Raw genomic sequence first — 16,664 nt, 5'->3', positions numbered from 1 at the left:
AATTCAATATTTTAGAATGACTTGTGAAAAGTGAGTGTGTGATTGTGTGTGTTGGGGAGAGTGTACGTTTGAAGGGTCCATCAGCTGCAGACAGTGCAGGCGCTCCGGGTTTCTCTATCCTGTAAATCTCATCAAGAAACGTCAGCTTACGACTACCAATCGCATCGCCCTGCCCTCTGAAACACAACCAATCAGAGCAGAAATTTAAAGTGACATCATCCACATCTGTTTATCAACATCAAAACGGATTGTGAATAATTCCATATCAGCGAATATGTTCTTAATTTTGAGTATATTTGGAATGAAAATTTAATTCTTTCTGATTTAATCATGTCTATAAAACTTCTTTACTTACAACTTACAATTTCCACTGATTATAATGTTAATGTAAATGTAAAGTAATAATAATAACTGTTGTTGTGTTGGCTTGATGTAATCACATACTTGAATTCTACAAACTTTATTTAGGTGTTTTTCAAAATCATTAAAGGGATAGATCACCCAAAAATGACAATGCAGTCATTGTTTACTCACCCCTGTGTTGTTATAACCCTATATGACTTTCTTTCTGTTTCTCAACACAAATGGAGAAATTGTGAAGAAATGTTGTGCTCAGTGATGTCATACAATGGCAGTTTATGGTGACCGCCTCTTCAAGCTTCAAAAGAACACAAAAGTATAATTCAGAAGTCTAATAAATTATTCCATGAGACTCATGATTGTTATGAAAGTATACGATAAGATGTGGTGAGAAACAAACTGAAATCTAATGTATTATTTAGTGGAAATGTTCACTGACCGTTGATCTCCTGTGTGCGTTCATGATAGGACACGAGAGCAACAGTTCACGCAGCCCCCTCACGACATTGGGGCGTTCAAGCGAAAACTCGTTTATCTAAAAACAGGTCCTCCACAGTGATAGTGACAACAGAACACAACACAGCTGCACACAAAACAGAGAACAGAACTTACTAAATATGTCAGAAGAGTTTGTAGTTGAAGAATTGATGCATTTCTATGCTCAGCCTTATTTTTTAGAACGGCGTATTCAGAAATCAAACAGAAACACAGAGGAGCCACAGTCACACCGTGTCCTAATCTGACGGCAAACGACACGTAATAAAAGGTATATTTTCGATGTTAATAAAAGTTTTTGTCCTAACCAGCAATGACGAGTGACGGGACATTCTATTGATCGCTTATTTTCTATTCTCGGTATCGCGTGGGTAACTCCGACCACTGTGAACTGGCACCGGTCCAAAAACTTCCAAAGAAATAAGGCTGGGCATAGAAATGCATCAATTCTTCTACTGCAAACTCTTCAGACATATTTAGTAAGTTCTGTCAACGGTCTGTGAACATTTTCACTAAATAATACATTATATCTCAGTTTGTTTCTCACCAAATCTTATTGTATGCTTTCATAACAATCATGAGTCTCATGAATAATTTATTAGACTTCTGAATTATACTTTTGTGTTCTTTTGAAGCTTGAAGAGGTGGTCACCATAAACTGCCATTGTATGACATCACTGAGCACGACATTTTAACACAATTTCTCCCTTTGTGTTCAGAAACATAAAGAAAGTCATATAGGGTTATAACAACACAGGGGTGAGTAAACAATGACTGAATTTACATTTTTGGGTGAACTATCCCTTTAAACTGGGACCAAAATTTCTAACACTAACTCCTCAAGTTTTCAAGCTATATCCATTAAACTTGGTTCAGACTGTTCTGGAATAGTGTGCTATGTCTTTTCTAACTAATCCGATGTAAGGTTTTTACACAGCGGACGATAAAAAATGAAATGCTCATTAATTCAAACTCAAACCGTCAAAAATTAAAATGCAAACAAACCCAAAAAAGGCCTTTTGTGCTTTAATCTGCTTTAAATTTAAATTGTCAATCCAACATCAAAGTTAGTCTTGAAAAACTTTACCTATCTAGATTAAATAGCACCTCTATCCAAACTCAAGGTCACTTCAAAAGCAAAAACAATGAAAACAAAACACAGGGGGGAAGTAGTGATTATGAATGAAATCTTGAATAAAATCATATAAATTATAAGATTAAGAGGTACTACCCAATGTGACCTGGTGGGATGCAAAAAACTGTTAAGTTTCAAGTCCGGCTGCATAATTTGACGGTCGAGTCTCAGTGTCTCGTTTATAAGCTGATCAATCAGAATGAGTGTGAGCATTTACCCCAGCAGAATCTTGACGTGGATCTCTCTGTTGGTGCGTGAGACGGCGTTCAGTGACGTGATTTCAGCGTCATACCAGAATCCTCGCTCTTCCGGAAGCCCCAGATTATAATTGACCATCACGACGTCCCCCACCGCCAGCTGATCAAACCGTAGTAGAGTTCTGCTTCGCGGACGCACGTCACACGGGATCATTTTCACCACGCCGCTCTCAGGGTAACTGTAGAGATCGAAAAAACAAACTTCAACAAGGGTTACAAGGGTGCCAGCAGAATTAAATTTCCCAGAGGACTAGAAATACCACAGTCCAATAAAATATCTTTGGCAAACTATAGCATTTATATTGTTGGCAAATGAGCAGATGACATTAAATGCAAAATAAATGTTCATTTATTTTCAGAAAATAATTGTTGCCCATATAAAAGGCTGGTAGATTTAGGAACTTGCGGCCGATATGATAATTAGTGATCGACCGATATCTGGGAATATATAAGGATAAGGAATGTAAGAAAGTTAGGTCGATATTTGCTCACCCTTATGTCGTTCTAAAGCTAGGGCCCTATGATGTCAGATGTAATCATTAAGAATTAAGAATTAAGAGAATTTCACAGAATTTAAGAAATTTGGGATAAAAATTAATGTTTAAATGCACAAGTAATCACATTCAAATCACAATATGGCCAAGTGTGATTATTAAACTGCAGAAGGTGTGAAGTAATAATACTACTACTAATAATAATCATTTTACTATACATTGTTTATAAGTATTATTATTATTATTATTATTATTATTATCATTACTACAATAATTATTATAAAGTTATAAATTATTATTAACCCTTTAAGCCTGGATGGGCCCGCCGGTGAAAAAAATAACTACTGTCAAAATATTAACAACTACAGTCTTGACCGACACAAAATAGGTGTCGTTTGAAAGCTTAGACGCTCTACTTTCCAATGCATGTAGACATTATGACCAAAACTGAACAAGTGCTTTGAAATTTGCAGATAAATCAGAAGTGCAAAAAATCCAGCGAGTAATAGCTAAGTATATGTCTTTGACATACATGTTGGTGTTGCTTATATGCACGTTTTTGCTTATAACTTCACGAAAAATAAATAGAACATAAAATGTCACATACCATTACTTAGAGGAGGTGATTATCTTTCAAACGAGTCCACACACAAGATAATCAGATGCATAGATCATTAGATAATCCACATGAAGCACAATGTTACATATGACCACCAGGAGATGGCGCCAAATACATGACACAGACTCAATGATGACTCAAATGGCACAGAATGAAACTCATTCTGTGAAATCTCATTACTAAAATCATGTCTGCATGCTATGCAAACCTTTAGTCATTGTTGTGTTTGCATGTGTAATTAGTTCTTATGTACAATTATTATGTTTTATTTGTTTGGAGAGGCTTTTGGACACTGATTAATTATATTTGTAATGCTGTAACTTATGATTGCTTTGTCGTATCAACACAAAATGTTTCAGAGCCACCTTATTTACACCCAGAGATGTATAATGTCAAATAAGAAAAATAAGGAAAAAGTAAAAAAAAAAAAAAATAAAAAAAAAAAACATTAATTAATTAAATCTTAGAATGTATCAATCTATATCATTAAAAAAAAATGTGAAAAGTTTTCTTTACAATGATACCAAACACTTGACCCTCCTTGTTTTTTGTTTGTTTGTTTTTTAGTTATAAGCTTTTAATTTTAGGTATGCCACTGAAACTGGAAATCCTTAAAAACAACTTCAGAGCTTAAAGGGTTAATCTGAATTTATACTGTGCCGATCTGTTGTGTAGCATTTTATTTGACAAAAATCAACTGCAATGTTAAAGTGGTAACACTTATGACAATACTTTTACAGCATTTATGACTCTTATTGATCATTTCAACATATAGTTATACATTTTAAAGTTAATATTGTTAACATTAGTTAATGCACTATGAACATAAACTAACAATAAATGATTAATAAAAACTGTAAACAATACACTGTTAATTGTTTGTTCATGATACCTAATGCAATAACTAATAATAGAACCTTACTGCAAAATTTTATTATTAAAATTTTATGAATTTATTTGATTAGACACTATTTTGATGATCAAAAACGAAATTAAAACATAAAACATGGAATCCACAAAAATTAAAGCGCAAAACACAAGGAAAATGTGTGGCCTCACACAAGGCTAATGTTTGACTTCAGAAGACTTGTAATGTCGCACACAAGTCATATGGACTCGTTCTATGTTAATTTCATGGTGTTTTTGTGTTCTTTTTGGAGTTTGACAGATGTGGTTACTTCCAACTGGCATTTTATGGAAAAAAGCGTAACGATTCTTCAAAACATTCTGCTTTTATGTTTCTTGGAAACAAAATAACAGCATATGGGTTTGGAACGACATAAGGGAGAGTAAATAATGACAGAACTTTCATTTTTGGTTTGATTTTTCTCTTTTAACATTCTGACAACAGAAACACGACACTCTTTTAAAGACAAACTGAAGATCACGTTGTTTAAGGTCACACGAAGAAACTCAATAATTAAAGCATTTCTTTAACGACGGGTTGCATTTCAGTCAAACTTATAATGACCTTCAACCATTCAGAATGTGCAGCTTTAATAATAAATGTGAATGTGAATAAATCCAGCGCTCTGAGCAGAGAACTGCACTTTAATGCAGCTAGCGTGACACTACCAGATACACACACGCTTCTCACCGCCATTTTGAGGGTGAGACAAGCTTTAAAAACATCTGCTTAAACTCCTCACCATACTATTCATGACAATCTCGCTCTGCATTTCTCTTTTTATGTGGCTGTGTATGTCTGTACACATCTGTTAAAATACACATGCTCTTTATATTGCTTATTTATTAAAGGTGCTGCTTCACTCTGATAAACACAACAACACAACTCGACTTACACAGAGACGAGTAATCATACAGACAAATCAGATTATTAACAGAACCAGTGCGTGTGTATGTGTGAGTGTGTTTGTGTATGTGTATGTGCGTTTGTGTGTGAGTATGTGTACCTGTGCTTGTGTTTGTGTGTGTGTGTGTGTGTGTGTGTGTGTGTGTGTGTGTGTGTGAGAAGGAGCAGACAGTGAGACAGACAGATATTAAAAGGTAGAGAACTAGCTGATTTCTGTAACCTGTCGCTTGCCGTCTTATACAGAATATTCATTTCTAATGACTCTCTCTCTCTCTCTCTCTCTCTCTCAGATTTCTTGTATTTCTCAGTCACTTTCATCTCTCTGTCTGTCTGGATTCTTTCTGCTCATGTGACTAAATATATGTGACTCCACACACTCACACTCAGACACACACACACACACACACTCTCACACACACACACTCACTCACTCACACACTCACTCACACACTCACACACTCACACACTCACACACTCACACACTCACACACTCACACACTCACACACTCACTCACTCACACACACACACACTCACACACTCACACACACACACACTCACACACACACACACTCACTCACTCACACACTCACACACACACACACTCACACACTCACACACTCACTCACACACACACACACTCACACACACACACACTCACACACACACACACACACTCTCACACACACACACACTCTCACACACACTCTCACTCTCACTCTCTCGCACGCACTCTCTCGCACGCACTCTCTCGCACGCACTCTCTCGCACGCACTCTCTCGCACGCGCACACACGCGCACGCACTCTCTCGCACGCGCACACACGCGCACACACGCGCACACACGCGCACACACGCGCACACTCACTCTCACGCGCACACTCACTCTCACACGCACACTCACTCTCACACGCACACTCACTCTCACACGCACACTCACTCTCACACGCACACTCACTCTCACACGCTCACACTCACACTAGGGATGCACTGATCTGATAACTGGATCGGTATCGGCTCCGATACTGAAGCTTTTAGACGGATCAGGTATTGGTCCGACAAGCCCGATCCAAATCCGATACTGTGTGTTAGTCATGTTCGTTACTGTCAAGCTCCAAAAATTACATAAAAGAACCATAAAAACACCATTAACGCAGTTCATATGACTCGTGCATTTTATTCAAAGCCACTTGAAGACGTGCGATAGCTCTGTGAATCACAAAAGACTGTGTTTAATAAGTAAATATATAGTATGTGCAGCGCCAGTGTGTTAGTGAATGCTGTTGCTCTGTTGACACAAACTCACACACACGCTGGTGATGCACTCGCAGATATTTTTATCCTTCACAGCGGTGTGCAATATTTGAGCGCTACTCGTGAACAGCATCTCAGATGTAGATACTCAATAGTTCGGTTCATTTATAATATGCATTTAGAACGGCACCGGAGGAGCATTTCACCAGATTATGAATAAGAAGCGAATTAAAGTACTGTGAACTTGCCTACAAACAGACACGTACAGGACGTCCTGCAGAGTTCAGAATGTCAAAATAAAAGCGTGAGGGTTTAAAAAGTGCACGATTTAAATATATTACTGTTGTATTTAAAATTAAAAGTCAATAATAATAATAATATTAATAACAATTTATTATTATTATTATTATTATTATTAATGTCATCATTAGTATTTGTTTACAATTTATTACAATATTAAAGTTGAATGAAAAGTGGACTGATGTCTAACAACTAAACTGAACAATAAAGAGATCTGAATCCTTTAAAGTCCAGATACAATTTGAAACATTTTTGGAGAAAAAAAAAAAAAAAGAGGAAAAAAATAAAACACCGGTTTCTTTTCTATTGATGATTCATACTGGAATTACTGTTAATTTTGCTGCTACATTATCCAGTATACTAGTTAATAATAAAGTGTTTCTTAATAAGCTATACATTTATATTGAAATAATGTGTCGTTAGAGGTTTGTGTTTCTTTACATATTAAAGAGTACTCACAATTAGTTCCACACAATAATGTAAAGATATTCTAAACCGATTATGCAAAAAAACAACACTGGTATCGGATCGGGATCGGTATCGGCCGATACTGAGATTTCCGATACTGGAATCGGATCAGAAGAAAAAATGGTATCGGTGCATCCCTAAAACACACGCACGCACGCACACACAGACTCACACACAAATGTCTTATTTACTAAATGTTATTATTTGTGTTCTACATAACAAAATTGTGTTTCTGTTCTAAACTTCTCTAAAATGTGTACTGTACTAGATTACATCATGTAGGGTGAATGTGGACCAATCAAGTATTTTCAATAACGTGCAGGGGATTTGTAGTTTCCAAGACAGAGAACCGATTCTGATACGCTGGGTTACCGTTGTGTTGAAGAGTGGAGCTTTTAGTTTGAGGACAGGTACACAAACAACATGCTGTATGTTGCTTTAAAGCAATTCCATGAAAATGTCAGCCATACCATGGGAAAATAGAGTAGGGATGTCCTGATACCATATTTTTGAGGACAAGTACGAGTACCGATACTTCATTTTTGGTACTCGCCGATTCCGAGTCCAATACCTTTATTTTAATTTTTTTCCTGAACTCGATATCAACAGTTTACTTAAATTTTATCATAGACATAGTGTTTAAATAAATGAATACATTCATTAAAACTGTAATCAAATTAAAATATAACAAATTAATTTTCAACTTGATATTGCATATTTTTATCAAATTAAGTGCTTTTAAACTGAACCTCACAGCACAATCCAAAATACAGCATTGGAGTTATATTTTTAAGTTACTTGCATGTGATTAATTTAAAAAAGTGTAATGCGATAATTTTTCTTAAACACGATTAACGAATTTACCGTTAATACAGAATAAACCAGCATACCTTTGTCATGAACGTGCCACACGATTGCTGTAAGAAAGCGGATAGTCACAGTCTACTGGCAGATTAATATTGTGGAGGAAGAGAGTTTTAGAGCTTTAATGCACATTGCAATGAATACTAAACCTAAAGCCATCTTTACACAGTAAAAGTGGCACAGAAGCTGCAATTAGGTGTATTTTCACAGAGCAGGAATAAATGCATTTACACAGCAGTTGCAAATGCATAAATAATGTTCTGAGTATTTTAAATATAAAATTATGAATATAGAAAAAATTAAGAGGTTGACCGATATATCGGATTTGCCGATTAATCGGGGCCGATAGTTTCCGATAGTTATTTTTGGTTTCATTTCTCCGTAGCTGGCGCTGGAGGGTTTAACAGTGTCTGAACTCCTTGGTTCAACAATATAACGGCGCCCTCTAGAGGTTAAATAAAAAACATTCACTGACTCCTCGTGGAGTTTGTTGTGCAACGGGATTAGGCTATTATAGAGATGAGTGCTTTAAAAGCAGGTTTGAAACATCGACAGAGAAAAGCCAAGGTATGAAACAGTACACAATATTATTATTGTCACGGTACAATAAATCAGTCATTTAAGACAACCAAAAGTGGTCTGATAATTAATTTGCTTGTAACTAAATCGCTGCACTGAAGAATTGCATTGCCGACAAGGTGGAGAGGACGCTAACATTAAAGAGTTAGCATTAGCTGTTTGAATGGTTAGAACAACGTTACAAAGTCAAGGATGGAAACTGCTTTCCTCTTAAAACGCTGTTTTGAATTAAAAAAAGTCCCTTATGTATTCATGCAGAACTGCTGAGGTTTTTTTTTTTTTTTTGGTGTTATTATTTTTGTAATGTGCATTATGAAAAGTACTAGAAACATGTTTGCAGATAATCCAAATTTGTCTTGTTTTTACATCATAATATTATAAACACGCTTGATATTATCTTAGAACTAAATACTTACTAACAATCAAATCAACAGTAATATTTCAGCGCAGATCTATGAATCCTGTCACAGGTTATGTTTTTGGAAACTTTACACTTACCCCATTCAGAATGCATCCCATCATGCACCGCTTCGCTGTAACCATGACAACTAAGCCAATCCATTCCCAACACTGATCTAGTAACTCGCATGTGACGACGTTTGGTAGAAATCCAATTAAAATTCAGATCTAAAGGAGAAAAAAAAATTCCTTCCCATGATGCACTTACTCTTCGTATTTAATGTGGTACATGACGTCCTCGCGGCTGTGTGCTGAATCAGTTTTTGAGGTCGATGGTTCGCTGTTGTCTAATGTTTTCTCAGATGTGCCGTTACTGTCCATAGTGGTGGATTTCTCCTCAGAATCCAGCTTTGCAATAGTCCGTTTGCTGGGGCGACCCACCCTGCCAGCAGGGGGTGCTGCATCTGCTTTGCCGTTCTGTCCTTTAGTGGCGGGAGTGACTTTTTCTATGATGCCTTCAAACCACGCGCCAACACTGACATCTCTACAGTCCACCAACTCATTAATCTGAACAAAGAAAAAAATCAATTACTGTTTGGATAAACCACCATAAAACCATTATAAAATATGTATATTTATAATATTTGATAATTGTCTATTTTCAGATAATTTGATTACGGATTACATTTTTTACTATGTAATTAGTATCTGTAACAGATTACATTTTTAAAGTAACCCTCCCAACCCTGTATTTAAAGATATAAGATATTTAAAGTGCGAGCTGATATTTACAGTATATGTATTTTCATTTATGCAGCCTGCTCTGTCATTTTTAAAGATCTCATTGTTTTACGTTACAATCTATTATGATGTCATGACACACAGGAGGTTACAGCTATTTTAAGAAAATGTTTTTATCCTATCTGCTGCCATACAGTGAAATGACACTTTTTGCGGGGACACAGAGCAAACAGAGCCAGAATCACAGACTTTCAAAAGACAGTATTAAAAAAGAATCAAATAATTTATGTTTATCATAAGATTATAATCATACTATATACAATTTTATTCATTAATAAATTTAATTATGATTATTATTATTGATTAATTATTATTAATAATAATAATATCATTATTTATTTATTTATTTGGGGGGGGGGTATGTGTTTTACTGTATGAAATTAAAATAATAATTTTTATATATATATATATATATATATATATATATATATATATATATATAAAATTATATTTTTATATTTATAAAATGTATTTTTGTGCACATTTTATGGCATACAATCATTTATATTTTTCTTATAAATTTTTTTATATAAAATACAGGAAATAAAATTAAGCTTTTTTGTCTGATTAACTGAAGAAATAATCGAGGATTAATCTATTATCAAAATAATTTTTCTTAACAGACTTATATATACTGTATATATTCTTTATCTTTTTTTTGAGAGACTTTTGACAATATTCAATATATTTCTCAATATTTATGTTTTTTTTTTGTTTTAGATGAACCATTATTTGAAGAACTAAAATACAGCAAAAATCTAGTCAGAAATAATCAAGGCATGTTTTTCACTAAATGAACAAGAGGAAGAATTATATTTGTACAGACGCATGAATATAGCAATCCAGAGTGATACAGCAATATTTACATGCATATATTTTCCTAAAACATTTCAATATATGAAATGTACAGTATAGAAATATTTTGCTACTCAAGTTTAAATCAGAGACAACATTAAAACGTCTTTGTTACATTTTTGGCAACTATAAACTGACTACATTTAGACTAATTAACTATATTGGAAGAATAATTGTTCATTGTGATTTTCTTTGTTCACTGAACATTAGTATCTTTTATCACATTGCCGTTGTCACCGTTCTGTATTAGATAAAAAACAAGACATTTCAAAGGATTGATGCATCCGTCTGAAGTGAACTTACTTTGTACAGTCCGATCCCGGGATCGATGAGGAATGTTCGGCCGGATGTGGAGGGCTTACTGTCCGACACTGGACTACAGGATTTGGAACCATTTCCGTTGCTATCGCAGATGATTGCTGGGGAAACTATTGTTGTGGTGGGTGTGGCTGAGGGTGGGACAGAAGCTGTGGTGGGCGGGGCCACAATACAGGTCACACCCTCACCATTGTTGAGGGCGGGGCTGTCTGGCGGGTCGGTCTGTGAGCGAATGAGAAGTTGGACGATGTCGTTAAGGCCGACGTTGTAATCGAAAAGCGTCTGCCCATCCTCCATCTATGAAAGAGTAGCACAACAAAGATCGATCGTTATTAGTGAACCAAGACAAAAGTTGAGATTTTTTATAAATGTAAATGGGATTTACATTAGCAACGTTCCTTAACCAGGTGCAACTGGAATTTTGACATCCGGTATGAATTCGACCGATCAATTTTGACATTCTGCATTATCCAATAATGTAGTTCCTACTCCTTAAATGTTGAGTAAATATTGTGTCAAATTAGTGTTCGTTTTATTTGTCATCATTTAACTGTAAAATAATACAACAAAATTCGATAAATACTAGTCAACCAAGACAAAAGCATTGTTGTGTAGTTGAAAATGGCAAGAGGAGAAAAGTCAAGTCTTCTGTCTGGAAGCATTTTCGATTTGCAGTTACTTAAACCAGCTATGGTCAAAAAAACGTTGACAAAACAGACACTGTTTGCAGTTATTGCATAATGCGAGTGCAGTAAACTCATGGAAATGTATTGAATATGACGAAGTGTTTGTTACCAAATTAAGAACAGCTTTCGATATAGATTCAAATGGGCATATTTCAATTATAATGTCCATTTTGCTTATTTATGAAAGAAATTCTCTCTCAGCTAGTGCTGTTAATTGTACTGGGGACCTTCTAACTAGGTACAATATGAAAATATAAATTTTTAGGGGTTCAAGCCCGAAGTAACAGCCAGGAATGTTCTTTGCAATAAAATAACGGTGCTGAATCGTTTATGTATTTATTGCGCCCTCTTGTGGATTAAGGAAACATCATCAGTTTAAGGAATCAGCTGCCTTTAAAATTCAAATATTATTCCAAATGTATAAATATTTAAGGTAAATATTTGAATTTAGTTTATTTGCTCAATTGACAGCCTTAATATGCATATATCAGTAATATTATCGGCCATCGGTCACTCTGTTGTCTAGATATATATAAAATAAAACACATTAGCTGACAATTTAAAGGTGCTGTAAGCGATTTCAGCCGTTCTACTTCCACGAGACTGAGCCGTTGGATTAGCCACGCCCCCTCTTTCCAAAACCCCACCCACCAAAGATGCCAAACGAGCTTTATTGAGACCGACATCGTGCAGAAACGGTTGTTAAAAACAACAGCAGCAAAATAGCACCCTCAACTGACAACTGTTATGAACAACATGGCATAAAAATGGCATTAAGCCTCAATAATTCGCTGCAACTACAATACTATGAGAACACGCAAAATGATTGACAGGCAGAAAGCATCATTGTCCGCGGACACATTTTTATTTTCTGTTTACAGACTCTAATGATGTCACAGAGACCGGTGAGATATCTCACGACACTTATTTCATTAATATCTCTCAGGGAGTAGGAACATTTTTTGCATACCTTTCCATTAAATAAATCGCTTATAGCACCTTTAAGGCTAATAAAACTATTTTTTTTTAATTAAAAATGTCCACACTTTATTCTGACATAAAAATTCCCAGGACCAGTCATACAGTATACACATAAAATTGGACATAATGCTCACATTCTTGTGTGTCTTTGTTTTATTTAAAACGTGAGTGGTTGTGAGGAACACTGTTGAAGTGTGTTTTGCTGCACTCGGGGCAGTTCTTTAGAAAACTACAAGGACCGATATTTTAAATGGAGCAAGACTGCAGGAACACGATCACAACAACTGGTTTCCTCCTTAGAGAACAGCGACGGACACCATTAACTGCCGATGGATTTGAGTTCAGCTGAACCGCCAACAGAAGATAAAAAAATAAATAATTCTTAGAATAGTGATGAATGTTCTAGTGTACGTGTGTGGGTGTGTGTGTGTGTGTGTGTGTGTAGGAGGTTGTCATAGCAACCAATGAGGTTCCAATCCACACATACTGTACAGCCGCACAAACACAGAATTACAATTTCTATGTCTGTTTGGCCACCACAGTGAAATATCACCGTTCACACAAGGAAAATGTTTATAGAGACAATTAACATGCTTTAGCAGCATGTGTGTGCGTGTTTGTGTAAGATGTGTTTCCTGTTCTCCTGTTACAGCGATACGGGCGGCAGCTGCCATTTTCCCCCTCACATGCTCTCGCTTTATGCATGGAGAGAACGAGAAAAACCTGAGGAGAAACAGAATCCACACCTGTGACGGCACGACAGAACAGGAAAATGGAGGGGATGAAAAGAGAGTAAGATAGAAAAACAAAGAAATAATGCTGGTTAACATGGAGACAAACTGCTCGGCTGAAAACACTAATATTTGATACATTTTGATATTTACAGTTTTTCATGATAGCGACTAGACCCATTTTTGAGTTGAGAAACACTGTAGCTGTGTGCCAAATGACACACTTTACACTATGCACTTGTAGTGTAGTGTATGAATTTTCAAAGTGTAGTATTGTCTCAAATGTAACTGTTTTTTTTACTACACGGAAGCATTTCGCCATTTAACATCTGATGGAAGTGACATTTCAAACGCATGTGATGTGTTGACGTTAGCTTTAGCAAAATTGTTTTGTCAGACCAGCAAAGGAGCCAGGTAAATCCGCCCCTTCTGCTAGGGACTGAAAACAGTTCAAAGAACGAAAACCGAAAACGATCAAAGATTTTGAGAACAAAGTCATTTTCAATTGTTCGGGAGTGCAAACGTTATTTTTAAATGCTGGTAACCGGTTCATTTCACTCCAATAATTTTTTTTCATGGAGCCAAATGACAAAGCGTTTATCACAGTAAATTTTTGGAATTACACCACATCGTGTTGCCCGAAAAAAACATGTGCTTTGATCCTGAAACTGCTGCATCACACATTTCTTAAACTAATTGTCCGTTGTGTATGTCGTATTCTGTGAATGAAGACCCTTTTTCTCCCCAGTTTGAAATGCCCAGTTCCCAATGCGCTCTATGTCCTCGTGGTGGCGTAGTGACTCAATCGGGGTGGCGGAGGACGAATCTCAGTTGCCTCCGCGTCTGAGACTGTCAATCCGTGCATCTTATCACATGGCTTGTTGAGCGCGTTACCACGAAGACATAGCGTGCGTGGAGGCTTCACGCTATTCTCTGCGGCATCTGCACACAACTTACCACACGCCCCACCAAGAGCGAGAACCACATTATAGTGACCACGAGGAGGTTACCCCACGTGACTCTACCCTCCCTAGCAACCGGGCCAATTTGGTTGCTTAGGAGACCTGGCTGGAGTCACTCAGCACACCCTGGATACGAACTCACGACTCCAAGTGTCTCAGCGTCAATACTCGCCGAGATACCCAAGGCCCCGAATGAAGACATTTTTAACAACTATGTATAATTACTTCATATAAATGCACGGCTAATCCAAATAAAAGGAAAACATTATTAGAGGTAAAAAGTAAATTTCTCTGTTGTTTCCAAGTCTTCACTGAATTATTGCTAGACAATAGGGCTGTGACGATACAATCAAATATAGATATATCGTGATACTTTTTCTCCTTATATTTTATCGATACTTCGATCCATGTATCGTGATATTTTCAGTGCAGTCAGAGATGCCTCTTTGAGGTACGAAAGAGACTGAAACTGATCCTGCAGGACTCACAGTTTCTCTCACGGACGTGCTGGACCTCTCTCACACGTTTGGATCTAGGGCCGGGCAAAAATATTCATTTTCTACTTAATCTTCATTTGTACGATCCCAATGTCGATTCTTAAAATGCCAAGATCACTCTTTCTTTTCTCAATGCCTGACGAAGTTCGAGTGACCGAAACGTTGCTTAATAAATGTTGATACTCTTTGCAAGCCAGGATAGTGTGTTGGATTTTTTCCATACTGTATGCAAGCAAAATGGACATTATAACTGAACTATACCCAAATTAACCATGATAACGTGATGTATCAAGATATATCGAATCATGACGTGTATCGCAATATGTATCGTATCGTGAAGTGGCTGGCGATACCCAACCCTATTAGATATGATGCTGCTACTTTGGTGCCGGAATGGAAAAACCCTGTTTTGGCTCAGAACGAACCAAAACGAAAAGAAAAACCGCTATGCATGGCAAGCCGTGAGCACTGAGTGCATGAAGTGTCCAACATTCTACACTCTGTTATGATGGTTGAAGAAGTGCATCATCCGTGTACTCATAGTCACTTTTTGTTGCATTTTCAGTGTTAACATACTACTCGCACTACTTACGTTACAAAAAGACGAAAAATAGTGCAGAAGTGTGCGGTTTGAGACGCACCTTGTATTTAACCACCATTGAGAGTTTTTGCATTGTGACATTATTTTCATATCAATTAAACAGATTTTACCAACAAATTTTCATGACTGCAATGCAAAACAAAGCAAGTATAAATCATGGCAGTATTTGTTTTGAATGTCATTTATTCTAACTGTTATTATACAATGAATTACCGGCAATTTGAAACGAGGCAGCATGACTCTCATTGCTGCATTACAGTAATATGATATGCTTAATTGTCATGAAAATATTGCAAAACATCTAAATGGTCCCAAAAGCAGGCTTCATTTTATTTATGCAAAATTCTAATTTTAATTATTAGGAGCCAAGCACTGAAAGTGCGTAGGCACCTATTGTATTTGTTAGTGTTCTTCTTCTTCTTCCGCCATTGAAGTCTATGGCAGCCCATAGAACCGTACAGTTTTTGAGAGTTATGAAATTTGGCACACTGATAGAGGACACTCTCAACTATAACTGCAACAAATTCGGGGTCTCTAACTCAATCCCTCTAGCGCCACCAACTGTTCAAAGTTTCACTTATGTTTATACCTTTTGAACAGTAACACTGTGTCCTAACCAGACACGACATGACGCCGCGATAAAAGGTATCTTTTCTATGTTAATCAGAGTTTTTGTCCTAACCAGCCACGACACATGACGAGCGACAGCACTTTCTATTTTTGAAATGGTTTCTATTCATGCGAAGTCAACAAATGGGTCTAAAATTATTGCTATTGCAGTATATTAAGGTTGGCAACTTACTAGCTGGTTCACAACAACTTGATTTTGGCCGGGGGTGTCACACACCTACCGAATGTTGTGCTTGAGGTCTCGCTCTCTTCAGCCAGAGCTCTGTCACACACACACCGGTTCAGAATGGCAGAGGGAAGACATACCGGCTCATACTTACTTTTCTCTCCACTTCCCCATCATGTGGAGATTGGCGAAATAACATTTGTACCACGTCAACGTAAACAATCGTAACAGTCTGAATTCGGAAGTAACTTTGCCCTGTGTAGTGATTGTGTATTTATCCCCTCTGGGTTTGCTGTAGAAAGAAAATGCCCATACGGAGCTTCAATGAGACAATGAGTTGCGTTCATTAAACAGACTATTTTGTCTTTAATTGCTCTGTTTTCTAAATTTTATTGTCAATTA

The 16,664-nt window shown here is 36.6% G+C and overlaps 2 protein-coding genes across 3 annotated transcripts in view; one reads left to right on the top strand and one right to left on the bottom strand.

Moving 5' to 3' along the window:
- The window catches only part of LOC127429090 (E3 ubiquitin-protein ligase UHRF2-like), a 54,739-nt gene that overhangs the window by 20,397 nt on the left and 17,678 nt on the right, over window positions 1–16,664 (bottom strand). For both annotated transcript variants that reach the window (XR_007895223.1, XM_051677886.1), the window contains exons 2-5: window positions 10,994–11,305; window positions 9,303–9,601; window positions 2,208–2,426; window positions 67–176 (exon numbers count right to left, since the gene is read on the bottom strand). Coding sequence is in view for 1 of the 2 variants with exons in the window: in XM_051677886.1 (XP_051533846.1) it covers window positions 67–176; window positions 2,208–2,426; window positions 9,303–9,601; window positions 10,994–11,305 (940 nt within the window). In the remaining variant the exon portion in view is untranslated. The remainder of the gene's footprint in view (window positions 1–66; window positions 177–2,207; window positions 2,427–9,302; window positions 9,602–10,993; window positions 11,306–16,664) is intronic.
- LOC127429087 (guanine nucleotide exchange factor subunit RIC1-like) overlaps window positions 1–16,664 on the top strand; it is a 259,906-nt gene that overhangs the window by 240,015 nt on the left and 3,227 nt on the right. The window lies entirely within an intron of this gene.

Source organism: Myxocyprinus asiaticus, chromosome 38, assembly GCF_019703515.2.
Source record: "Myxocyprinus asiaticus isolate MX2 ecotype Aquarium Trade chromosome 38, UBuf_Myxa_2, whole genome shotgun sequence".
Classification (NCBI taxonomy): domain Eukaryota; kingdom Metazoa; phylum Chordata; class Actinopteri; order Cypriniformes; family Catostomidae; genus Myxocyprinus; species Myxocyprinus asiaticus.
Note: the sequence above shows the minus strand (reverse complement) of the source record. Positions and strands in the feature narration are given on the sequence as shown.